Source organism: Astyanax mexicanus, chromosome 16 (assembly GCF_023375975.1).
Source record: "Astyanax mexicanus isolate ESR-SI-001 chromosome 16, AstMex3_surface, whole genome shotgun sequence".
NCBI classification, from domain to species: domain Eukaryota; kingdom Metazoa; phylum Chordata; class Actinopteri; order Characiformes; family Acestrorhamphidae; genus Astyanax; species Astyanax mexicanus.
Window position 1 is genome coordinate 717,150 of NC_064423.1, and position 27,255 is coordinate 744,404.

Consider the following 27,255-nt stretch of genomic DNA (forward strand, 5'->3'; position numbering starts at 1 on the left):
CATAGTCTTAATATGACTGGTTGTGGTTTGCACTTATTGTTTGCACTATAAAAGTTTTATTTTTATTTTTTATTCTTATTCTTATTTTTATTTCTTATAGAATCAATGTGTGAGAGAAACCAGTCTGTTAAGTTTGTGTTTTATGATTTTGTCAAATAAAACTCTAGTTTTTTAGCCAGTTTTCATTTTTGACGTTTTCTTTAAAGTTTTATTTTTAAATCTCGTCTCGTCTCGTGATATTAGTGTCTCGTCACACCTCTACTCATTTACCATCACTGTGTAATCTTGCTCACTAGGGCACCTTTCCTTGTTGATTGCAGGTCCATTCGCTGCACATTTGTTTCTGTGCTGAATTTAATTTAAAATTTAAAATTTAAATCTCAAATTTAAACATGTGATTCTACAGATTTTTTTAAAGCACACCTGTTTTCCAACCACTCAGTTCATTTCTGTATATTATGCATTAGATGCACTGTAAAATAACAGTAAAATGTGGGTGTAAACAGTGTAAATTCTATTATCTGAGGCTGCTGCATTATTTAAGATTAGGGAAATTGTAGCTAGCCCAAGCTGTCACACTCTTGTCCTGTTCCCTGTCTTTTCTGATCTTTCTATGTGCTTCCTAGTCCTGTTTCTGCATTATCTCCTTCCGTGTCTCCACCTTAGTGTTCCCACCATTTGTAACTCCGCCCCCTTGTTAACCTCTCCAGGTGTTTCCTGTTTCCTGTTCTGTGTGTATTTATAGCCCCTTAATTTCGAGTGTGGTTGTCTGTTCTTGTGCATGTTTTTTATGTTGGTCACGTTGTTTCTTTGTTTCCAGTTAGAGTGTTTTGTTTTATGTCTTGGTAATAAATATAAATATAACTTGTGTTTATGTCCGCCTCCTTGTCTCCCTGCTGCTCCCTGACACACGCTAGGGCATAGCTCACCTTAGCTCCATATCACTGAGGAATTAGAGGTGGGCGATAATAAATAATTGTTGCATAACCTCCACCACCCACCCTTTCTGCCATTTGAAATGATGCAATGCTCCAGCAGTGAAGGTGCTGAACTTTACCCCTCCTCTGCTATTATAACAGAATAGTACCTGCTAATGTGTCAGCTTTCTATTTTATTACAATTTATTAGGGGGAGGATTTAGGACCATAGCATCCTATTCAACAAATGTTTTATTACAGGTAGAATAGAAGGTACAGTAGATTACATTAATTAAATACATTAAATTATGATGTCAAAATTATCACTCTACCCAGAATGCCAAGGTGCTGCTCCTCAGGCGTTCTCTCCTTGCGCTTGGTAAAGGTATCATCCGTGTACTCCACATACTGGACCTTCTTGTATTTTCCACCGATACGGTCATCACGATTGTCAAAAAAAGTGTCTGCCATACTGTGGAACAAAGACAAAACCAATGTTTGATGTTGGGACTATGTCAAAGTCAAAGTCAAAGTCAAAGTGTTTTTTATTGTCATTTCAGCTATATACAGAGTACACAGTGAAACGAAACAACGTTCCTCCAGGGACCATGGTGCACATAAACACAGTGTAGACACAACAACAGTGCAACAGTACAAAAGTGCAGACAGACAATACAACACCATACAGACAAAGAATAATAAATAACAAGACAGTGTGCAAATTATGCAGTGTGCAAAAAAGACCAGTGAGGTAGTAATTACCTCTATTACACAGTGTGCAATAGAGTCCAGTGAGGTAGTAGGGTTTTTAGTGCTTTCCATTTTCTGGGGTAAGTGGGGTAAGAGTGTGTGTGTGCATGTACAGAAAAAACATCAGTTCAGTCTCTGCAGTTGAGGAGTCTGATGGCTTGGGGGTAGAAGCTGTTGCAGAATCTGGTCGTGCTGGACCGGATGCTGCGGTACCTTCTTCCCGAAGGCAGGAGGGAGAACAGTTTGTGTGAAGGATGGGTGGGGTCATTCACAATGCTGGTTGCTTTGCGGATGCTGCGGGTGGTGTAAATGTCCGTGATGGAGGGGAGAGAGACGCCGATGATCCTCTCAGCTGTCCTCACAATACGCTGGAGGGTCTTGTGGTCAGAGACGGTGCAGGTCCCAAACCAGGCAGTGATGCAGCTGCTCAGGATGCTCTCAATGGTCCCTCTATAGAAGAGTGTGAGGATGGGTGGAGGGAGACGGGCCTTTCTCAGCTTCCGGAGGAAGTAGAGATGCTGCTGGGCTTTCTTGGCTGTAGAGCTGGTGTTCAGGGTCCAGGTGAGGTTATCTGCTAAGTGGACACCAAGGAACTTGGTGCTCTTAACAATCTCCACAGAGGACCCGTCGATGTTGAGTGGAGAGTGGGTGTGTTGTGCTCTCCTGAAGTCAACAACCATTTCCTTTGTCTTGTCCACATTCAGGTGAAGGTTGTTGACTGTACACCAGTCTGTCAGCTGCTGCACCTCCTCTCTGTATGCTGACTCATCGCCTTTGGTGATGAGACCCAGCACGGTTGTATCATCGGCGAACTTGATAAAGCTGTTAGAACTGTGTTTTGCAGCACAGTCATGAGTCAGCAGGGTGAACAGCAGAGGACTCAGGACACTGCCCTGGGGGGCCCCAGTGTTCAGTGTGATGGTGCTGGAGGTGCTGCCCCCGAACCGGACTGACTGGGGTCTCCCCGTCAGAAAGTCCAGGATCCAGTTGCAGAGGGGGGTGTTGAGGCCGAGCGAGCTTAGCTTCCTGATGAGGTTCTGTGGGATGATGGTGTTGAATGCTGAACTGAAGTCTATAAACAGCATTCTGACGTAAGTGTCCTTCTTCTCCAGGTGGGTGAGGGAGAGATGAAGGGTGGTGGTGATGGCATCGTCCGTGGAGCGATTGGGACGATATGCAAACTGAAGGAGACCAGTGAAGAGGGCAGTTGTGTCTTGATGTTCCTCATGACTAGCCTCTCGAAGCACTTCATGATGATGGGTGTAAGTGCAACGGGACGGTAGTCATTGAGGCAGGACACTGTGGACTTCTTTGGCACGGGGACGATGGTGGTGGACTTGAGGCACGTTGGGACAGTGGCGCTGCACAGGGAGATGTTGAAGGTGTCCGTGAGGACATCTGTCAGCTGGTCTGCACACTCCCTGAGCACTCTGCCGGGGATGTTGTCTGGTCCTGCAGCTTTCCGTGGGTTGACTCTGCGCAGAGTGTTCCTCACGTCCACCTGCTCGTCCGGCTTGGGCATGGTCTTTCTCACCAACGTGTTGTTTTGTGCCTCAAACCGTGCATAAAAGTTATTCAGGGCATCAGGGAGGGAGGCATCACGTTCACAGGACGGTGGCATTGTCCTGTATGTTGGCCTGATGTTGGATGCCAACCAGTATTTGACAATGGGACTACACTGGCCTGATGTTGAGTGGCAACCAGTGTTTGACGTTGGGACTACGCTGGCCTGATGTAGGGATGATGGGTGGCAACCATTGTTTGACGTTGGGTTTATGCAGGCCTGATGTTGGGAGCCAACCAATATTTGACGTTGGGACTATGCTGGCCTGATTTTGGGTGGCAACCAATGTTTGATGTTGGGACTACGCTGACCTGATTTTGGGAGCCGACCAATGTTTGACATTGGGTTTACACTGGCCTGACGTTGGATGCCAACCAATATTTGATGTTGGGACTATGTTGACGCTGACCTCCACTCCTTAACTATAGACCAACAACGTGCAACCAACGTTGGGCCAACGTACTGTTGCTATCTGCGTATGCTCTGCACTTCATGTTCAGTTAAAAAACATCCCATACTCAATCATTTGTACAATCATGAATCTTTCTGACACTTATTTTTACATCTGTGTGACCTGTTCATTAGATCTAATAATTCCACTCTTAATGTAATAGAGTCCTGAAATAGACACTTCCAAACAAAAACAGTACACACCACCAGATTGGGATGTGTTATGGTGTAACATGAGTTATCAGTTAATGATAATCAGTTAATTGACTTTAACTAGTTTACAAGATTCACATTACCCCCTGTAGAGCCTTTCTGATGAAATTTTCAAATAACAATAACTGTAACAGATGTGTTTATGCTGATTATGTTAAGGTTATTCAGTATCTCACAAAAGTAAGTAAACCCCTTACATTTTTGTAAATATTTTTTTATATTTTTTCATTGGACAACACTGAAGATATGAGTGTGAGTGAACAGCTTAGATAACTGTGTAAATTTGCTCAACACAGCCATTAATGTCTAAACCACTGGCGACAAAAGTGAGTACACCCCCTCAGTAAAAATGACCAAATTGTGCCCTAAGTGTCAATATTTTGTGTGGCCACAATTAATCTCCAGCACTGCCTTTAATCTCTCTTGAGCATGAAATTCACTACAGCTTCACAGGTTGCCAGTGGAATTTTTTCCACTCCTTCATAAAGACACCACAGAGCTGGTGGATATTAGAGACCTTGTGCTCCTCGCCCTTACATGTGAGGATGCCCCATAGATGTTTAATAGGATTTAGGTCTTGAAACAAGTTTGACCAATCCACCACCTTCATCAATGGCTTCTTCTTCAAAGCACTTGTCATTTTGGGGGTGTGTTAGGGTCATTAATGTGTTGGAAAACTGCCATGTAGCAGGGAGGAGGTCATGCTTAGCTTTAGAATGTCACAGTACATGTTGGAATTCAGCTCCCCAGTGCTGGCAGCACTCATACATCCCCAGACCTCGATGCTACCACCACCATGCTTGACTGTAGACAAGGCACGCTTTTTTTGATATTCTTCACCAGGACACTGCCACACATGCTGGACACCAAAAAACAAGCTAATCTTGGTCCATGCTCTTGGGCTGCTTGTCCTTAGCAAACTGATTGCGAGCTTTTTTGTGCATGAGCTTCAGAAGATGCTTACTTCTGGAACAGTGCCATGCAGACAGAGATATAGTGCACCAAAATTTAACAGCCCTGCTCCCCATTCACACCTAGAACCTTGTAACTCTTATAAGTCACCTGAAACCGAGGAGGGAAAATGGCTAATTGGACACAATTTGCTGTCAGTGGTTTAGACATTAATGGCTGTGCCTTGCGTTATTTTTAGGGCACAGCTAATTTATACAGTTATAAAAGCTGTAAACTGACTACTTTACACTGTATCAAAGTGTCATATCTTCAGTGTAGTCCTATGAAAACATGTTAAAAAAAAGGCCTAACAAAAATGTTAGGGGTGTACTCACTTTTTTGAGATACTGTTTGAGATATATGTTACAGGTGTCTATTTATTTGCTTATTAACATTCCTCTGTACCCAGCCTTGCTTTTGTTGCCTGATATTTCTAATTTAATACAGAGTGTACAAAGAAAAGTCAGCTGTTGCAGCTACAACAGCAACTTCTTTATACATTTATATGTAATAAATTCTTTTGCTTTTGATTGTGTCTCATTGGATTGCAGAGATCAACCTCATCTTTTCACCTGTCATCCTCAAGTTTGATGCCAGTGTACTGGTTGATCTGAGTAGGCCCGTAATCCCAGATGACCTCCTCAGCTGCTATGTAGTACTGCCTCACTGCACCGAATGGGCGGGGCTTGTGGACATTGGGGAAACACTTCTTGATCTCAAAAAAGGCCTGCATGCCCGCTGCAGTGGAGAAAAACATGAATGAGTTTAACTTGGAGAAAAACATATATTAACTAACATCCAGTGCTAATAGACTACTGCTAACAATATCCAAGGCATTTCAATATACTTCTTATCTATACCGCATTTTATGGACTATAAGGCGCCCAGGATTATATAAGGCGCATTTTAAGAGAAAATAGAAAGGAACAAGGGTGTTGCACAGTAATCCACACAGATTTCTCCCCTGAAAACTGTTTATTTGGGTGAGTAAAGTGCTTCCATTTATTTACAGTAAGCTTAGATTTCCAGTATTTTTAACAGCGTTTTTAGCAGCAGCGCTAGCCACAGTTAGCAGGGCTCAGCACCAGCCACGGTAAGCAGCAGCACTAGTTAATAGAGCTTAGCTTGTTTTAACACAGTAAACATGCAGACTACAGTCCAATATACTCAAAAGTTTCTGACACCAACCAAAGTTCCTCAACAACGGCAGCAGAAGAAGAAAAATAACCAACTACTACTGACTGCAGCCTGCGGGAGGGGGGAGTTAGACGTCCAGCGTGTCCAGTCCCGCCCACTTTTCCATGCCACGCCTCGCACATTATATTTAAAGACCACTAACTGCCCAGTACACTGTTTACTTCCGTTCAGAGGCGGAGCTAAGACATGATGCTGACAAAGTGGGCGGAGTTGGACGCACTGGACGTCCAACTCCACCTTCCTGCAGGCTGCAGTCAGTACCCTCTCAAAGTTTTAAGTCTAACTGATTCAAGTGAACTTTACTTATCAAAACATGAGGCAATTAATTACCTAAAATTATTAATTTAAAAAGTAAATCCAGGTTTACATTGTACAGCACTACCTGTAATGTTGAACACATCTTATTCAGACTTACCTTCAAGGTGATCGTTGACCTGACAGCTAAGCAGCCACTGGCCAGGGTTGTCCGCCTCCATCTGCACATTGGCGAAGGTCGCTGGGAACAGGCTGACCGTGTCTGTACGGTGCCGTCTATTCGTCAGGACCTGACCGTGGAAGAAGGCAGAGTGGACGTCCACCTCATTCCCAATCCCAAACAAGTGCCAGTGAATCTTATTGCCCATGCACATGCTCAGGTCTGGCAGGTTGCCAAAGACATATCCGTTAATAGCTGAAAAACAGGAGTTACACTAATTAAAGCGAGAGGTTAGGCCTTTAAACATTTTACAGAAAGTTGTCTTGGATTGTAAGAACAGTTTAGAAAAGTGTTCCGCTCTGCTTACAGTGCATTTTATTGCTCTCTATGAAGTCCTCATCGTCCTTCTTGACTTTGGCAGGTACAGTGCAGTGCGTCTTGATGTTGTCATCCAGGTACCAGCTCAGGTTTTCATCAGAAACCGTGAACATGAGGGCGTACAGGTAGTCACCTGACTTCTCCCCGTGTACATCTAGAGAACCTGAGAATTTTTACAAGAGTAAATATCAGTTTAATGTGTCTTTTGTGTTGCAGCATAGTTGTTTCGGTTTCAAACATACAAACTGTGCAACAACATTTTTGTCAAAATTGTGTTTATTTTTGTTTTTCTTTGGTTATTTGGGGTTTAGTTTAGGTTTTTGGGTGTAAGGGGGGGTAGTGAGCACAGGACTGGGCGGGTGGGGGCAGTGGGGTAGGGGGTTTCTGGGGGCAGTGGGGTAGGGGGTTTTGTGGGGTTTAGCGGGGTTTAGCGGGGGTGGACGCCGGCGTGCAGCATGGCGGGGGTGGCGGGTGCAGGTGTAGGTGTAGGTGGGAAGTTTGACGGGCTTTCTCGCCGGCATGGCGTTAAAGTGCCGGTCGGGGTTGATTTTTCTGTTGAGGAGGTCAGTTTGAAGGTGGGGGCTGTTGTGGGGTATGACTCTATTTTATCAGCCTCCCGAATGAACAGTGCTGTTGTTTTGTTTTTAGACAGTGTTGAAAAGGTGAATCAGCTGGTGGTGTCGGGGATTTCATTGAAAGGCACACACATCACTGTGTTTCCCCTGGTTAAACCAACCAAGAAAGTTATTCTGAGCAACGTCCCTCCTTTTATTAGTGATTCTGTTCTGACCCGCGAGCTGTCCCGGCATGGCCAAGTAATGTCGGGAATAATTAAGGTTCCCTTAGGCTGTAAATCTCATCTCCTCAAACACGTCGTTTCTTTTAGGAGAAGGGTTTTTATGGTTTTAAATGACAATGCTGAGGAATTAAATCTGGCTCTCAGATTCAAGATAGACGGCTTTGATTATGTTGTGTTTGCTACTACTGAGACCATGAAGTGTTTCGGCTGCGGGGCTGAGGGGCACCTGGTGCGAAGCTGCCCGGAGCGGGCAGGGGGGGCTCGGGCTGAGTCTGCCGCTGCTGACGCTGCTCAGCCCGCGATGAGCCGGGCGGAGGCTCCGTCGGCCACGGAGCGGGAGGAGGCGAAGGAGGAGGCGGATAAGGTGGATAAGGTGGATGAGGCGGACGTTGCTGTGGGTGGGTCGGATCAGCGCGAGCGTGAGGGGGCCGCGGAGACGAGGCTGAAGTTGGTTTGATATTCGCAGCTCCAGATTCGTTTGGCTCGATATTCGCAGCCTCGTATTCCCCGGCTGAAGTTGGTTTGATATTCGCAGCTGCCGCTTCACTGAACCACCGTGAACTAAAGGGAGCGTTCACAAACACCCGCTGTTTATATTAAACACCTCACAGATCAACACTGAAGGAGATAGAATGAAGAAAAGCAGTACATCTGTTTATTAACAATGTAAATATACAACATATTGTTAAATATAATTTTGTATATTGTAAAATATTTATTTTAATTACTGAATTTATAATTATATATTACAATAAATAATTAAATATATATTTAATTAAATTATATTTTAAAAGCCATTGCGCTCAAAAAATATGAGGCAGATGTTCAAGTGTGATTTTGAAGAACTTTTTCATGTTGGGCCAGAACAAATACACATGATCTGAAGAGAACTAGTCTTCTACTTTAAGAAAAACCTGGAATTAGCCTGGCCCAAGCTGATTTTATACTTTAAAATGAACTGGCAAACTTTGAAAGACTTTTTCATCTTGGGCCAGAACACATACACATCAGATGAAGAGAACTACTCTCCCACTTTGAGGAAAACCTGGAATTAGCCTGGCCCGAGCTGATTTTATACTTTAAAATGAACTGGCAACATAGCATACCAATCCATAATGCACAATTTTTTTTTATGTAAAGCTGATGTTCTAGTGTGATTTTGAAGGACTTTTTCATCTTGGGCCAGACCAAATACACATGATCTAAAGAGTACTAGTCTTCTACTTTAAGGAAAACCTGGAAATAGCTTGGCCCAAGCTGATTTTATACTTTAAAATGAACTGGCAACATGGAATACCGATCCATAAAGCACAATTTTTTTATGTAAAGCTGATGTTCCAGTGTGATTTTGAAGGACTTTTTCATCTTGGGCCAGACCAAATACACATCATCTGAAGAGTACTAGTCTTCTACTTTAAGGAAAACCTGGAATTAGCCTGGCCCAAGCTGATTTTATACTTTAAAATTAACTGGCAACATGGTATACCGATCCATAAGGCAGAAAAAAGTTTAATTTAAAGCTGATGTTCTAGTGTGATTTTGAAGGACTTTTTAATCTTGGGCCAGACCAAATACACATGATCTAAAGAGTACTAGTCTTCTACTTTAAGGAAAACCTGGAATTAGCCTGGCCCAAGCTGATTTTATACTTTAAAATTAACTGGCAACATGGCATACCGATCCATAAGGCACAAAAAAGTTTAATTTAAAGCTGATGTTCTAGTGTGATTTTAAAGGACTTTTTAATATTGGGCCAGAACAAATACACATGATCTGAAGAGAACTAGTCTTCTACTTTGAGGAAAACCTGGAATTAGCCTGGCCCGAGCTGATTTTATACTTTAAAATGAACTGGCAACATAGCATACCGATCCATAATGCACATTTTTTTTTATGTAAAGCTGATATTCCAGTGTGATTTTGAAGGACTTTTTCATATTGGGCCAGACCAAATACACATGATCTAAAGAGTACTAGTCTTCTACTTTAGGGAAAGCCTGGAATTAGCCTGGCCCAAGCTGATTTTATACTTTAAAATTAACTGGCAACATGGCCTACCGATCCATAATGCACAAAAAATTGAATATAAAGCTGATGTTCTAGTGTGATTTTGAAGGACTTTTTAATCTTGGGCCAGACCAAATACACATGATCTAAAGAGTACTAGTCTTCTACTTTAGGGGAAACCTGGAATTAGCCTGGCCCAAGCTGATTTTATACTTTAAAATGAACTGGCAACATGGTATAACGAGCCATAATGCACAATTTTTTATGTAAAGCTGATGTTCTAGTGTGATTTTGAAGGACTTTTTAATCTTGGGCCAGACCAAATACACATGATCTGAAGAGTAGTAGTCTTCTACTTTAAGGTAAACCTGGAATTAGCCTGGCCCGAGCTGATTTTATACTTTAAAATGAACTGGCAACATGGTATAACAAGGTATTTTTCTTAAAGTAGAAGACTAGTTCTCTTCAGATCATGTGTATTTGTTCTGGCCCAACATGAAAAAGTTCTTCAAAATCACACTTGAACATCTGCCTCATATTTTTTGAGCGCAATGGCTTTTAAAATATAATTTTATTAAATATATATTTAATTATTTATTGTAATATATAATTATAAATTCAGTAATTAAAATAAATATTTTACAATATACAAAATTATATTTAATAATATATTGTATATTTACATTGTTAATAAACAGATGTACTGCTTTTCTTCATTCTATCTCCTTCAGTGTTGATCTGTGAGGTGTTTAATATAAACAGCGGGTGTTTGTGAACGCTCCCTTTAGTTCACGGTGGTTCAGTGAAGCGGCAGCTGCGAATATCAAACCAACTTCAGCCGGGGAATACGAGGCTGCGAATATCGAGCCAAACGAATCTGGAGCTGCGAATATCAAACCAACTTCAGCCTCGTGCCGCGGAGCTCGGCGACACGGTAAGGCAAGGCAAGGCAAGGCAAGTTTATTTATATAGCACCTTTCATACACAGCGGTCATTCAAAGTGCTTTACAAATTAGAAAATACACAGAGAAGTCATATAAAAAATAATAATAAAAAAACATGTAAAAGAATAACAGTAAAAATGGAAAATAAAAACTAAAATAAGAGTCAAGAAGTAAAATTAAAAACATGTAAAAGAACAACAAGGAATTGGAAATAAAATTAAAATAAGAAAAAAACATAATATAAAAGTGCCGTTACAGAATAAAAGTGGGCGGAGCTGCAGTGTTTTAAACTGAGCTGAAAGCCTGATCAAACATGTAGGTTTTCAGTCTGGATTTAAACATGTTTAGTGTTGGAGCTCTTCTAATGCTCTCTGTTAACTGGTTCCATTTAAGAGCAGCGTAGTAGCTAAACGCTGCCTCTCCGTGTTTAGTTTTTACTTTAGGCAGCTCTAACTGACCAGTTCCTGATGATCTGAGAGTTCTGCTCGGCTCATACTGCTGGAGCACATCAGATAAATATGCTGGTCCTGCACCATTAACACATTTATAGACCAGTAACAGTACCTTAAAGTCTATTCTGTAACATACTGGTATCCAGTGTAGGGATTTAAGGATGGGGGTGATGTGCTCCCTTCTTTTACTCCTAGTCAGAACTCTGGCTGCTGAATTCTGAATCAGCTGAAGCTGTTTGATGGTCTTTTTTGGGAGTCCAGTTAGGAGTCCATTACAGTAATCAATCCTACTAGAAATAAAGGCGTGGATGAGTTTCTCCAGATCTGCTTTAGACAGAAAATCTCTGATCTTATTTATGTTCTTGAGGTGATAAAATGCTGATTTGGTGACGGCTTTGACGTGACTGTTAAAAGTGAGATCAGAGTCCATTTGTACACCAAGATTACGCACTAGTTCTTTAGATTTTAGGCTTTTTGAATCCAGATAGGCAGCTAGTCTGTGCCTCTCATTACTATTCCCAAATAAAATAATCTCTGTTTTATCTTTATTTAACTGCAGAAAGTTCTGTCCCATCCATTTATTTATCTGCTCAAGGCATTTACACAGTGAGTCAATGGGACTGAAATTGTTTGGGCAGAGGGCCATGTAGATCTGAGTGTCATCTGCATAGCTGTGGTAAGATATCCCATAGTCACGCATGATTTCACCCAGAGGAATCATATATAAATTAAATAAGAGTGGCCCAAGAATTGAACCCTGGGGTACACCACAGGTCACTGGCACAGTCTCAGAAACATTATTTTCCATTTCCACAAAGTATTTCCTTCCTTGAAGGTATGAACTGAACCATTTTAGGACAGTTCCAGAAATTCCAACCCGGTTCTCAAGTCTATCTATGAGAATGTTGTGGTCAATGGTGTCAAAAGCAGCACTGAGATCAAGCAGTAGTAGAATAGATATTTTTCCTGAGTCTGTGTTTAAGCGAATGTCATTGATAACCTTAATAAGCGCAGTCTCAGTACTATGATTGGGCCGGAAACCTGACTGAAATTGGTCTAGACAGTTATTTATGGACAGGAAGTGCATAACTTGCTTGAAGACAATTTTTTCAATTATTTTTCCAATGAATGGTAGATTAGAAATTGGTCTGTAATTGTTTAATAAGTTTGTATCTAAATTTTTCTTTTTTAAGAGAGGCTTCACAACGGCTGTTTTTAATGAATTTGGAAAATCACCTGACATGAGTGAGGTATTTACTATTTGAAGAATGTCTGCTGATATTGAGTAAAACACATTCTTTAAAAACTTGGTTGGTAATGTATCAAGACTGCAGGTGGATGATTTGAGGTGACTCACTGTATCAATTAAAACTTCTTCATTAATAGTGCTAAATTGGGACATGTTGACTATGATGCATGGTTTTGGAGAGCACGAGGGCTCCTTGGTGGATAGAGATGTACTGATGGCTTGTCTGATATTGTGGATTTTAGTATTAAAAAATTTAGCAAACTCATTACATCTCTCAGTTGAAACTAGCTCAGAGGTCATATATGTAGATGAGTTAGTTAGTCTGTCAACCACAGTGAAAAGAACTTTGCTATTGTTAATATTATTGTTAATAATGCTGGAGAAGTAGGATTGTCTACATGTGCACATTATTTTATTGTAATCACGCAATCTATCTTTAAAAATTTCTTTGTGAATATGAAGCTTGGTTTTACGCCATCTGCGCTCAGCCTTTCTGCATTCTCTCTTTTGGAGCTGAACTGCAGCATCATTTCTCCATGGTGCTTTCTGCTTGCATGGCATGGTTTTAACTCTAACTGGTGCAATCTCATCTAAAACTCTAGCAGTTTTTGAGTTAAAACTATCCAGCAGAGTATCTACAGAGTCTGATGGTTTGCATGGTGCAGAGCACACTTTGCTCACAAAAAGTTCAGCTGTCATGTCATTTATCTGCCTTTTCTTGTACCTAATCTGTCTGGTTTCACTGTGTATTGAAGTCCACATTTCAAAGAAGACACAGTAGTGATCTGACAGTGCAACATCCTTAATAGAGGCTGATATGTTGAGACCCTTCGAAATAACCAAATCCAGGGTGTGACCATGACAGTGTGTGCTTCCAGTCACATGCTGAGAGAGTTCAAAAGAGTCAAATACATCATAGAGTTCTCTGGCATAATTATCCTTGGGATTATCAATATGAATGTTAAAATCACCAGCAATAATAAAATGATCAAATTCAGTAGAAATAAAAGACAGCATATCTGTAAAATCATCAATAAAATCAGCATTGTACCTTGGAGGCCTGTAGACAATTACTAGTAATATTCTTGGTGCCCCTTTTAAAACTGCACCTAAATATTCAAAAGATGTGAAATCACCAAGTGATAACTGCTTGCATTGGAATGTATCATCAAACAGCATAGCTACACCTCCACCTTTCTTGCCGGTACGTGAGACATTTAAAAAGTTAAAGTTTGGTGGAGCCGACTCAATTAATACACTTTCAGCACTACATGAATTTAACCATGTCTCTGTTAAAAACAGAAAATCAAGCCCATAATTTGTAATAAAATCATTAATTAGATAGGACTTGTTTGTAAGAGATCTGATATTTAGCAGAGCTAACTTAATAACCTGTGCATTTTGTTCCAAAGCCTGTGGGTTACAATTTACATACTGCAAGTTGGATATATTCACATTATCTGACCTATACTCTCTGTTCTTTCTGCTTCTGATAAGAACTGGAATGGGGGAGATAATTGGCACACAGGGTCCGTACTTGTTTTGAAAACATGTACTGCTGACTTCACCACTGTAGCAGCACGGACCCAAAAGATATCAGTTTGCTGGATTACTTGTGGCGGCCTCTTCCCTTATGGTGGAGGGAGGTGGGAGGGGCTCCTGCTGGTGAAGAAGTCGAGAGCGAAGCTGTCTGTCCGGTGGTTTAGGAGCTTGCCTCTTTTTTTTGGGTTGTGGGGGGAGTTTGTTTAATACTTCCTCATGTTCATGCTCACTGGGCTTCATTTTGGTCCCCTTTACTAACTCCTTGATTGGGGAGTGTAGTGGTGGTGAGAATGGGGGTTGCTGGGTCCGTGAGGCAGTAGGTGACTGTGGAGGAGAATTTGTGCTGATTTTCCGCTGTACCTGAGGACTCGCTGACAGAGAAAGCGTCAGTCTTGTCCCTGCAGATACCAGCTTCTCCATGGTTGCTGGGAAGTTCAGGTGGGGTGATGATGGGGTGGAGATGGAGGATGATGATGATGAGGTGGAGATGGAGGATGGTGTGGAGTGTTCATGCAGTTGCGGTGTTTCCGGCAGCTGATACAGCAGATCATGGCTCCCGTCCGATAACTCCGCAGTCTCTGTGGGGGGAGGATGTTGTGTCTCTGTAGTGCAGACAGTGTCCTTGGGTGTTAAAGCTGACGTGTCTTCACCAGTGGGAACAGAGAAGTTGCACAGAGAAAAAATGAAGTTCTCTGACAGGAATTTGACTCCTCTCTTGTTGGTGTGCAGTCCATCTCGCCTGAAAAACTCTCTCTTCCCAAAAAACAGATTGAAATTGTCAATGAAGTTCAGTCCGTTTGACCTGCAGGTTTTCTGAAGCCAAATGTTTAAAGCCAACAGCCTAGAGAACATATTGCAGCCTCTTGCAGGCAGAGGACCACTGATGAATGTCTGAATGTTGAATTTGCGCAGTGTGGTAAAAAGATCATTAAAGTCCCTTTTTAACACCTCAGACTCCTCTTTCCTTGTATCATTCTTTCCAACATGAACAATAATCCGTTTCACTGTTCTGTATTCAGCCAGTAGTGTTGGAAGCTTCTCATTCAGTTCAGAAACTGTGATGTTTGGCTCACATCGAACGATGAGTTTGTGATTATTTTTCATGCCATGAACAGAGTCATCCCCCAAAACAAGGGTGTCTGCTGTGGCCACAGCCTGGAGCCCTGTGGCTCTCCTGGGGTGTTTTGAATGGCTGAATCTTCTGGTTCTTTCTGTATCATACTGGCTGGTATTAGGAAAGTCATTGAGGTCTTGCAGTGGCTCAAATCTGTTTTGCAAACTAAGTGACTGGAACTGATTTCCTCTGGCTCTGTGCTCTGATCTCCGAGCAATAGCTTTAGCATTAGCTTTAGCCAGATGTGCTATGTTAGCAGGAGTGGAGGACACTACAGAGCTGTATGTGGCATGGCGTTTGGGTTTAGCTCCAATGCGAACCCATTGCTGGTTTTGCCCATATCTTTCAGCTGTACTCACATTAGGGATGTCCACATGATCTGCTGGTCCAGTTCTGTTCGTCTCCACTGCTCGCTGCTCCGTTAAAATCCCTGCCCGTTGTCCGCTGGCAGCACTCCCACACTCCGATGGTCCTCGAACAGCGCAGAAATGCCAGTCCTTAAACTCTGATAACAAGGACCGAAAATTTGTTTCCAAAACAGTCATTCTTTGTAGAAGATTGTAGCAGTTCTGGCAGCACAGGTGCTCTGAACCCACACAAGGAGGCATCTTGTAGATTTCTTCTTTAGTACTCTACAGAAACTTGTCTAATTCCTGTGCCTATGGCTCTACTATAAAATGTCCAAAAGAAACTAGAAAACATAAAATAAGAAACAAAATATGGTAGTGCTAGTGCTAATCTAAATAATGAGCTCAGATACTGTAGCTCTAAAATGTCTAAAAATAAAGAAAAGTATGAAAGATAGCAAAGCTAAGCAGAGCTAAGCAGAGAAGCGTCTGAACGGCACAGAAGCAGGAAGCAGGTAACGCTCTCTGATTCCCAAAACAGTGTAAACAGTTTTAATGCTGACGAAATGGAGTGCGGAACGAGTCAGGCGCGAGAAAAAGAGCCCGTGTTTAAACGGCCGGCTCAGAGGGAAACCTCCAGCCGCCAGAAAAATCTAAAGTATCTAAAAGCCCAAAACCCAGTGTGTCCTCTCAGCCCCGGTCTGAAACCGGTTCAGCGAGTGAGTCGGAGGATTCTGCTGCGGAGTGCGCGCGCGGATCCTCCGACTCACCGCGCTCTGATAAACGCACTCTCAGTAGTTGCAAATACACTCCTGATCAGGTGCATAAATTCTTAAATGAAACTAAAGGTAAACGAAATGTAAAAGTAGAGGATTTTTTCCCTGATCTGGAGATGTTTTTAAAGTGTTCTAAAGTTTTAACGAGGAGTGAGGAGGAGGGGGGGGATAGGAGAGCCAGATGTGCACAGGTTGCGTAAACACGTTACAGCTGTGAGGAAACTACTTGGCCATCCCGATGACGACTCAAAGGTATGAACTGCTCTTTTTCTCCGTCTCTGTTCTGTTTTTTAGCTTTGCTTTGTTTTTATTAATGAGTGATTTTAAAGTAGCCTCTTTTAATGTTAACGGAGCACGAGACGTGAGAAAAAGAGCAGTTCTCTTTGAACTTTTAAAAATTAAGCGAGTGGACGTTGCTCTGGTCCAAGAGACTCACAGTGATGGGGTGAACGCGGTGGACTGGCAGAGGGAGTGGGGGGGGGGAGGTGTGTCTTTCACATGGAACCTCTAACTCCAGCGGTGTTGCTGTCCTTTTCTCACCTTTTTTTAAGCCCCAGTCCTGTGTGTCTGAAGAGGTAGTTGGGGGTCGTCTTTTAAAAGTAACTGTAAAATTTGAGCTTTTTTATTTGATTTTTATTTGTATTTATTCGCCAGTAATACCAAGAGACAGGTGTGTTTTTTTAGAAAAACTCTCTGCTACAGTGGCACAGTGTGATACACAACACTTTTTATTTATTGGGGGTGATTTTAACTGTACAGGTGATGTTTTAGATCGAAACCACTTTGAACCTGATCCAGCTTCCAGGCGCATCCTTAATAATTTTATTGAAACTCATGACTTGGCTGATGTGTGGCACTCCAAACATAAGACTGCCCGACAGTATACTTGGGCGCACACTAGGGATGGTTTTATTTCTATGGCTAGATTGGATAGGTTTTATTGTATAAGACATCATTTGCAGATTTTTAAGGAGTGTTTTATCACCCCGGTTGGTTTTTCGGATCACAGTATACAGGTAGAGTTTTAATTAATCATGTAAAACCTAAGAGCGCTTACTGGCATTTTAACACAAGTCTTTTAAATGATCTTCATTTTAGACGTTGTTTTACTTTTTTGGGGCACTTGGAGGTCTAAAAAAGTTGATTTTAGTTCTGTACAACAATGGTGGGATGTTGGCAAAATACAAATCCAGCAATTCTGTAAGCAGTACACTCTCAATGTCACGAACAGCATATCACAATCTGTTACTGTTTTAGAGAAAGAGATATTGTTTTTACAGAGCACTGCAGAGGCTGGGGTGGACCAGGACCGCACCCAGACACTTAAGGGCAAGAAGGCTGCCCTAGCTGACCTTGGCCTTCGGGCACAGGGTGCTCTGATCAGATCTCGTTTTCAGAACCTCTCTGAAATGGATGCCCCGTCACAGTTTTTCTTCAGTTTGGAGAAGAAGAATGGCCAGAGTAAGGTCATTCACTGTCTCCGTGCAGCCGATGGCAGGGAGCTCTCTGACCCATCAGAGGTCAGAGAGAGAGCTGTGGAGTTTTACTCGGAGCTCTATTCCCCTGAATGGATGGAGGACCAGTCGGCACAGCAGCACTTTTTTGAAGGTTTGCCACAGGTGTCTCCTGCAGCCAATGAAGAGCTGGTGCAACCCGTGTCCATGCAGGACCTGCATGGGGCACTTCAGGGCATGGCCAATGGGAAGGCTCCTGGGGTTGATGGTCTGCCTGTGGACTTCTATAAGTCTTTCTGGGAGGTGGTGGGGGAGGACCTGCTGGAAGTGCTAAATGGCAGTCTGGCTGGGGGGCAGTTACCCCTGAGCTGCAGAAGAGCGGTCCTTGCCCTGCTGCCGAAAAAAGGAGACCTCACGGACATCAAGAACTGGAGACCCGTGAGCTTGCTCTGTGCTGACTACAAAGTTCTCTCCAAAGTACTAGCAAACCGGCTGAAGGAGGTGATTGGGCAGGCCATACATACGGATCAGGCATACTGTGTTCCGGGTAGGTCAATTTTTGATAACATTTCTCTTATTAGAGATTTATTGGAAGTGTCTGGGTGGGGTCCCCGCTTTGGACTGGTCTCCCTGGACCAAGAAAAAGCTTTTGATCGGGTTGAGCATGAATATTTGTGGGATACTTTTAAAGCTTTTGGTTTTACATCGACCTTTATTTCCATGATAAAAGTGCTTTATACTGACATTGAGAGCGTACTGAAGGTCAATGGTGGCTTATGTGCTCCTTTTAAAGTTGGGAGGGGTATTAGACAGGGCTGTTCCCTATCAGGAATGCTGTACTCTTTAGCAATTGAACCAATGCTTCACCGTCTTAGAAAAGAACTTTTAGGTGTTTTTATTCACTCTGAAATTCCACGCTTTTATTTATCAGCTTATGCCGATGATGTCGTTCTTGGCATCACAGGTAATCGAGATGTTGAAATTTTAACTGATATTATTGGAGATTTTAATCAAATTTCATCAGCAAAAGTGAACTGGTCTAAGAGTACAGGACTCCTGGTAGGGAACTGGGGAAGAGAGGAGCCAACCTTGCCAGAGGGTTTAAAATGGGCTAATGATGGTTTTAAATATCTAGGGGTTTTTCTGGGAAGTGATACTGTTAGGGTTGTCACGATACCAAAATTTTGAATTCGATACCGATACCAACTGTAGTATCACGATTCTCGATACCAAAACGATACTTGGAAGAAAAAAAAAACAATAAAAATATCTGAACATAAAATGTTTATTTTTGACTGAACTGGATTGAACACTGAACAATAGGTGCAAACGTTTTTATTCTAAAATGAAACAACACTTCCTAAAAACTAAAACTAAAACCAGAGGTAATGGTAGCCTGACTATGTGAACCTGACGGGCGGGCAGAAGTTAAGTTCTGAATAAGGAAAATAAAGAGACAGAAGAACATTACAATGTTATGTTCATTTTAACACTCACTGCTCCGTTTTATTAATCAACCGTTTACCGTTTTTAATAAGCAGTCGCTAGTAAATCTTAGTAAAGCTACAGACAGAGTGTATCTTGACTAACTCCACTAACCTGTCGACTTCTCAGCTCTTTGTAGAGATCAGGGTGCTTGTCTGCTATTATGTTAAATAACACTGTAACATAGAAGCATAGAACTATTATTTAATTAAAATGATTTTTAAGAACAGCTAAACACAGTGCTGCAGGTCAAACGCGGAGGCGTTCACGTGCGAGAGAGAAACAGAGAGAGAGACACAGCGAGAGTGAGAGCGAGAGATTTGCGTGTTCTGATGTGAGCTACTCACAGGTAAAGGTTCTCTTTTATCTCCTCGTGCTCATATTCTAGTCCCACACATAAGTCTGCAGGTCCCTCAGTGTTTTCTGTCGTATTTTGCGGCTAGCGCGAGCGCTTACAACTGACACCGCGGAGCGCGAGGTGCCGCCGCGCTTGTGCCGAATCCGCTACTGAATCAGACTCCCGATTCGCGGACAGAATCGGCACAACACCCCACGCTGTACAACTGCGGGAGTGAAAACAGAGCTAATAAAGTAGTTTAGTTTCACTTTCAGTTTTCGTTATTTTCGTTATTTTATTTAAAAATAAAAATATAAATAAAAAACAGACGCCTACATCTCAGACTATTTTCCCACACTTCACTCCTCGCGCCCGTTTTGTCCACAAGTCGCGGACGAGAGACATCTGTTATTTTAGCCGTCGCCATTCTACACTCGCTGCTGCTCTGCTGGCTTGTGCGTGAATCGATTCATTTGTTCAGAACACTAAGTTTATCTGAATCCTGCCACACCGACTGCTGCGGTGTGAATCAGTTTTCTTATGAACTGAATCAAATCGCGCCTACTAATTTGACTCATTTGAAGCTAGTGACTGGGCTATATACAGTATCGAAAGCATCGAACGCTAAAGAACCGAATCGTTTGTGATGACGTAGTATTGAAAAAGAATCGAACCTTCGGTACACCGTGCAACTCTAGATACTGTAGTTAAAAAGAACTGGGAGGGGGTTTTACAGTCGGTACAGAACAAGCTTGACAAATGGCGGTGGCTTTTACCCAGAATGTCTTTTAGAGGAAGAACACTGATTGTTAATAATCTTGTACCATCTTCCCTCTGGCATAGGTTGGCTGTTCTTGAACCCCCTCGGGGACTTTTAACTGGTATTCAAGTTTTAATTGTTAATTTTATGTGGGATAATCTTCACTGGGTCCAGCGCAGTGTTTTATTTTTATCAAGGGATGAGGGCGGGCAGGGTCTCATTCACCTTGATAGCAGGTGGGCTACTTTTAGATTACAGTTTTTACAAAGGTTTTTATTTGGTTCTTTTAACACCCTTTGGAGACATGTGACTGGTTTTGTTTTGTTTTTGTTTGGGGCTGGGTCTAGAGGAAAGTGTGTTTTTATTACAAACTGATGAGTTTTTATGTGCCGGAATGTCTTCTTTTTATGCAAGTGTTTTTAGGGCCTGGCAGTTATACTTGGTGGAGAGACAGGCCTCCAGTATGTCCATGTACTGGTTTCTTCAAGAGCCTGTGGTCCATGGAGCCCGCCTGGCCATCGCAGAAGGTTCCTTGTCCAAAAGACTGATGGAAGTGGGACTGGTTACTGTGGAGCATCTCCTAAAGACTGTTGGGACGACCCTGGATGGTGTGGAGGAACTGGCTCACAAGCTTGGAATACGGTCAGTCAGGGTCGTTTCTCAGATGCTCCACAGGTTTCGGGAGGTGCTGACCACGAAAGAAAGGAACCTTCTGGAAAAATGGACACCTGGGCAGGCGGAGCTTCAGAGGACGGACCCTTTTCCATGTCTTTGGGTCAGGCCCAATTTTAACATTTTAGACACACAGAGCCCTCTTTTATCGCTGGACGGACTAACAGACATGCGGTTTGACGGTCTACATGCCAAGGCCATGTACAGGGGGTGTGTGAAGGTGTTCCATCAAGACAAACTGGCCGGGCTGGTCGACACCCCCTGGAGGGCGCACTTTTGCCTTGGCAGTGACGTCAGACCAGCATGGAGAGCACTGTACAAGCCACCATTGACCAAGTCCGCTGGAGACTTGCAGTGGAGAATCTTGCATGGAATTATCGCTGTGAATGCTTTTGTTTCCATTTTAAACCCTGCAGTGACCTCTGAGTGCCCTTTTTGTTTTGAAAGGGAAACTGTTTTTCATTGTTTTACTCAGTGTACGAGACTGGCTTTACTGTTCAGGGTTTTAACCTCCCTTTTTAATTGTTTTAATGAATGTTTTACACTGTCACTTTTTATTTTGGGTTTTCCATACTCTCAAAAGAGAAAAAAGAAATGTCACTTGTTGAATTTTATTTTGGGGCAGGCCAAGAGTGCAATTTATTTTAGCAGAAAGAAGAAAATAGACTCTGGCCAAGATTGTGATGTTCTTTTACTTTTTAAACGGTTAATACAGGCCAGGGTGAGGGTTGATTTTATCTTTTATGATGCGATGGACAATCATGTTGGTTTTAAAAATGTGTGGGACTATGATGGAATTTTATGTGAAATATTAAATGGTGAACTCATTTTTAATGACCTTTTAGCATAAAACAACCTGTGTTTTTATGTAACTGATGGTCTGTTTTAACCAATATTGTTAATAAAGTGTGGTTAAAACTCAACTCTCTCTCTCTCTCTCTCTGTCTCTCTTTCTCTCTCTCTCTCTCTCTCTCTCTGTCTCTCTTTCTCTCTCTCTCTCTCTCTCTCTGTCTCTGTCTCTCTCTCGCTCTCTCTCTCGCACGTGAACTGCTCCGCGTTTGATTTGCAGCACTGTGTGTAGCTGTTCTTAAAAATCATTTTAATTAAATAATAGTTCTATGCTTCTATGTTACAGTGTTAAATAACATAATTCTGATTATATTTCGCTCATTCAATCAGCCCGAAAACAGACAGTTTATGGTTCGGGTTGGGTCGGGCACAGGCAGAACGTGCACGGGCTCGGGCTGGGTCGGGTCAGAATTTTTGGGCCCGGTCTAACCTCTAGTCCAGGTCCAGAAATAAAAAATCCACCCCGGGGTTTGTTAGCTAGTGTAAACAGAACAGTTTTAAACACACACCTACCTGTCTAAATTGTACTTTGCTGACGGTGCTCCATAGACAAGTTCTGACAAACTGATGTGTTATTTGCACAAATAGCACAGGAATGAACTGTCATGTTGTTACTAACACTGTTAGCGCCTATCTGATGAGACGGTGCTGCTGCGTGGCTTCAGCGTTGTCTGTGGGTGGTCGCGAGACAAGGTGGGCGGGGCCATGAATACTTATTCACGGGTTGACGTAGACACTGTGCTTTTCCTGATCGACTCGTTTTTCTGAATATTTTCTTTTACTTTCTACTGCTGACAATAGAGGTTGAGGAAGAGTTTCATGTGCAACATGCATGTAGAACTCAGAGAGACCTATTAAAGCTATATCAGATAAAGCACTTTATATCTTAACAGCTTTTAATAACACTATATTATTTATAGCATATAGGGTACTACTTTAAAATAAGAGTACCTTTATAATGGGTTTATTAATGGTTTACAATTAGTTTATTAATGGTTACTAATTAGGTTGTAAATGCCTTAAAAATCATTAATAATCAGTTATAACACATTATTGGGAAGGGCAACAATTTAGATGGCTGTGGTTTTACTATTTGGCAAACAACAGTTCATTGTTGCCCTTTCTACGTATGTGTTATAACTGATTATTAATGATTTTTAGGTATTTACAACCTAATTAGTAACCATTAATAAACTAGTTGTAAACCATTTATAAACCCTTTATAAAGGTAGTCTTATTTTAAAGTGGTACCGCATATAGTTATATCTTAACTGTTCGTAAGGTATTGTACAATAAAGTATCGACTCTTTAAGTAAAAGTGTAAAAGTACTGGTTTCAAAACTACCTAAAGTGTAAAAGTAAAAGTAATGTAAGGGGAAAAATGCCATTAAGAATAAAAGCTTAGTGAGTTAGAGTGCATCTATGCACCACCCACACCTCCCTCCCTCCACAAAACACAACTTTTTCTAAAAGCCACAATGACTATAATGTTATATTAAAATGTTAATGTGGATACATTTAGGATGCACAAGGCTCCCTGTTTTAGCTGCATATATGCTGATTGAAAATGAATGTATTTTAGTTCAATGCAAAATTATATAAAAAGGTTTACCTTTTTTGCAGATGATGAGAGGTCCAATAAGTCCTGTGGCAATGTCTTTCGGTGCCGTGACGTGGGAGTGATACACTCGGGTCAGGCAGTTAGGGTCGTCTTTGCCAGGAGCATGAGAAGACTCCAGGGGCCAGATATAACTATACGCCTTCCCAGGAGCTACAGAATCATCACGCTTCTCTGCTGAATCTGTCTGGTCTGGATACAATGCACCTAAAACAAATCATAAAAAATATAGATTCTATATCTAGAGTTTCACATGACATCATAAAATCACTAACTAGTTAGCCTAGCCCAACCTGTGCTAATTTCTGGATCCAAGCTTAGGTTGGTCAGCTGGAATCTCTTTTAGACGGATATCTTATAGTACCTTAGCTACCCACACTGCAAAAAAATCCATTGGCAAAAACTAGACAAAATATTTGCAAATTAAGACAAATATATGTATATTAAGCAAAAAAATCTGCCAATGGGGTAAGCAATTTTTTTGTAAGATTTCTTACAAAAAGCAATGGCAAAGTCTCAAAATGAGTGAAGTAACACCTAAATCAAGCAAAAAAAGTCACTGTTTTTGGACTCAAGAATCAGAACAACTTGATAGCTGCTTGACTGTGCAAATTACTTAAAACACTTACACAATGCTTAGTAAGACAAAAAGTCTTATCAGAGAAGAAAATAAGATTTATTGCCTTAAAATTAGAAAATTTCACTTGCTAAGATTTAGTTTTTTGCAGTGCAGCTTATAAATTAGTGCCCATTCCATCAGTAGAAAACTTATCACTGCTTTTAGTTTTGTATCACAGCTTTTAAAGATCATTCTTGTTTAGTGGAGTCTTGTAGAGTGATTTCCTCAGGTTTACAGCAATTGTTGACAGCAATTCCATGTAGATGGTTAGTTTAACTTGACTTAACTACCCAGCTAACAAATTAGCACCAGTTCTACCAGTACAAATCTTAAATCTATATCAAATTCTGCATCAATAAAGCTTTCACAAGATTATAGTACTGTACTGATGGCAAATAAATAGCCATATGATTAGCTATTTTAATAAAAACAGATATAGTTGTTTGAGTTCTCTACTAGTGGAATGTGTGCAAGCTTGTTAGCTGGATTGCTAACTGAGTGAAATACCCACACAACATGACATTTGAATAAAACACTAAGGTGTGCTTTGTACATTTTTCTGTAATTTTTTCTACTGTTGGAATGGGTGATAATGTGTTAGTTAAGCAGCTCTGTTGATTTGTGTTGCCTTTTCAGTAAACTCAGGTTGTATAACTCACCAGAGAAAAACAGTATTATCATAAAAACTGAGACTGTGTGAATGCACAGCTAAGCTAAACTAAGCTAAACTAAACTGGCTAAGATATGTTTGGTTCAACATAAATCTGATGCTTTTTGACTACTCAGAATGATCATTCAACATCTACATATACAAACGCAAGATATGCATGAAACACTAGGTTATCATCTGGTTCCAGGGTTTTTTTTTTCTTAAGCAAGATGCTAATTTTAGACATTTTTTTAACAATTGACCATTGGCAAAATCAGAATTTAGGCCCCAAATAGACAACAACAGCAAAAGAGAAGAATCTAAAGTATGATATGAAACATATTCTGGTTTGTTTAGCACTTTTTATCAAAAAAATGTAGCATGTGTTCCTGTACAGCTTTATATAATATAGTCTTTAAACAATTAAACAACATGCAGTATTCGATTGCATGCAGTTTGTGAATTGTGAATTAATACCTTCGTTGGATTTATTGTAACTCATTCCATGAGGGTGAATGGAGTAAGGGCGAGAGGCCATGTTCTTTAAATGCACAACCACAGTATCCCCCTCCTCTGCAGTGATGAGGGGTCCCAGATACCCCATCCATTTGGGTTTCTCTATCTCCTGCCTGAAGGTGGCATCTGTGTACTGTAGATACACTGCTTTCTTATAAACGCGACCAATCCTCTGCTCCCCCTTCTCCAAAAACGTTCTCGCATGCCTGAAAAATATGTGAAAGGAACATTTTAATAAAATAAATATATACATATTCTTAACACAGTTCTTGCACAGTCTACACACAATACATATTGAAAGATACATGGTGCAGGCTAGGCCAACTCACTGTGAGTGTGTACCATCATTTTGCATTTTGTAATGCTTAGCTCTTCGCCAGCATAGTGTATGTTGGGTATTGGTTTCCTTGTAGTTCCTTGTTTTCTACATTAAACCCAATAAAACTCCAAACTAAGAATATTGGTGGCCACAGAGCATGCTGGGGGTAAAGCAGAATAAAGAGGTGGAGCCTCTTATACAGAATACACTGTGGGGAACAGAACTGTGGTTTAAATTGGTCTGTGATGGTCATCCAAGCTAGCTAGTTAACAAATCTTTGATCTTCATAGTGTATGTTGTATGTGATTTTGTATTGGCTCTGTAGTCATTACTGAACAACTGGTATTTGATGTCAAAAATGCAAGGGAAATCTAATGGGAAAAGGTGGTAATTCAGAGAAATAAGTGGAGTTTATTATTAAACATGATCAAGCTCTGTGTATCTCTTGATCCTAGTCTACAAACTAGCTTTGGATATTGGAAGTAACATCGAAGCTCTGTTGTAAGCCGCTCTGGATTAGGGCGTCTGCTAAATACCATAAATGTAAATGTAAATTTTGGGTCAATTTTTAAGAAACACAATCTCTCTTTTCACTGTTATGCCGATGATGTCCAGATCTACCTGCCTTTGAAATCTAAATCCCTTAACTCTGTTCACACACTACTTGATTGTCTGAATGATGGGTGGGTAGGTAGGTAGGTAGGTAGGTAGGTAGATGCAAAATAGGGTAGAACTGGTGACAGGTAACCGAGCCTTTGTGGCGGCAAACTATAACTTTAGCCTAATGTAGCTTTTTATCTTGTACAGCACTTTGGTCAACCTCGGTTGTTTTAAATGTGCTATATGAATAAAGTTTAAGTTGAGTTGAGTTGATTTTGGATGTGCATGTGATTTTCCCGCAGGGCTTATATGTTTGTTTGTGTGTGTTTATGTGTCATTTGTGTTCGTATGTAAATGAAATTTAGTTGTGGTGTTTCCTCTGGTGGAGCATCATTCCCCATATTGGTGTTGGGTTACATTACATTACATTTTTCTACATTACATTTTTTACATTACATTACATTTGGCAGACGCTTTTGTCCAAAGCGACTTACAGTAGTGAAGTACAAAAGTAATAGAATTTAAAGGTAAAACATATTTAGTCATGGCCTAAAGGAGGTCAAAGAGAAATAATGGGATAGAGGAGTGAAGGAGGGGAAGAAGGAAATGGGGTTAGAAGTAGTTATTAGTGTGTTAGAGGTGTTAGGAGAGTAAGTGCTCTTTGAAGAGCTCAGTCTTCAGGAGTTTATTAAAAATAGTGAGAGATTCTCCTGATCTGGTTGTAGAAGGTAGTTAGTTAGAGGTGTTAGGAGAGTAAGTGCTCTTTGAAGAGCTCTGTCTTCAGGAGTTTATTAAAGATAGTGAGAGATTCTCCTGATCTGGTAGTAGTAGTTAGTGTGTTAGAGGTGTTAGGAGAGTTGGTGCTCTTTGAAGAGCTCTGTCTTCAGGAGTTTATTAAAGATAGTGAGAGATTCTCCTGATCTGGTAGAAGTTGGATAAGTGTCTCCACTGGAGATAAAGCTGGTTATGAGAGACTCAATGCTTGTTTGGTAGTCTTTCATGTTTCTCATGGTGTAAGCAAAGCTTGCTCATGGTAAATAGGTAGTTTTTCATGTGTTATAGCTGACATTGTATAATCTATATAATTAAGAATTTGTCTAAATTTAATCATCTAAATTCAGGTCAGAAAATATTGCATACAAATACACAAAAGTTGATTAAAAGTAACACTCTCTACAGCTGTAAAAAATAAATAAAATGAACATTGTGTTAAATAGAGTTAATATATGAGTTCATGCAGTGTCCAAAAACAAATATTTTAACAATGTATTATCTGGACAGTGTAAAATTCAACTCGGTATTTAACACTGAC

At 41.1% G+C, this 27,255-nt stretch overlaps 1 protein-coding gene across 1 annotated transcript in view; it reads right to left on the reverse strand.

Annotated features, from left to right (window-relative positions):
• LOC103036101 (ceruloplasmin) overlaps nt 1-27,255 on the reverse strand; it is a 56,726-nt gene that overhangs the window by 29,162 nt on the left and 309 nt on the right. Inside the window, exons 2-7 of the mRNA XM_022669471.2 lie at nt 24,986-25,230; nt 23,235-23,447; nt 6,825-6,998; nt 6,458-6,712; nt 5,418-5,583; nt 1,250-1,389 (exon numbers count right to left, since the gene is read on the reverse strand). Of these exons, the coding sequence (XP_022525192.2) occupies nt 1,250-1,389; nt 5,418-5,583; nt 6,458-6,712; nt 6,825-6,998; nt 23,235-23,447; nt 24,986-25,230 (1,193 nt within the window). The remainder of the gene's footprint in view (nt 1-1,249; nt 1,390-5,417; nt 5,584-6,457; nt 6,713-6,824; nt 6,999-23,234; nt 23,448-24,985; nt 25,231-27,255) is intronic.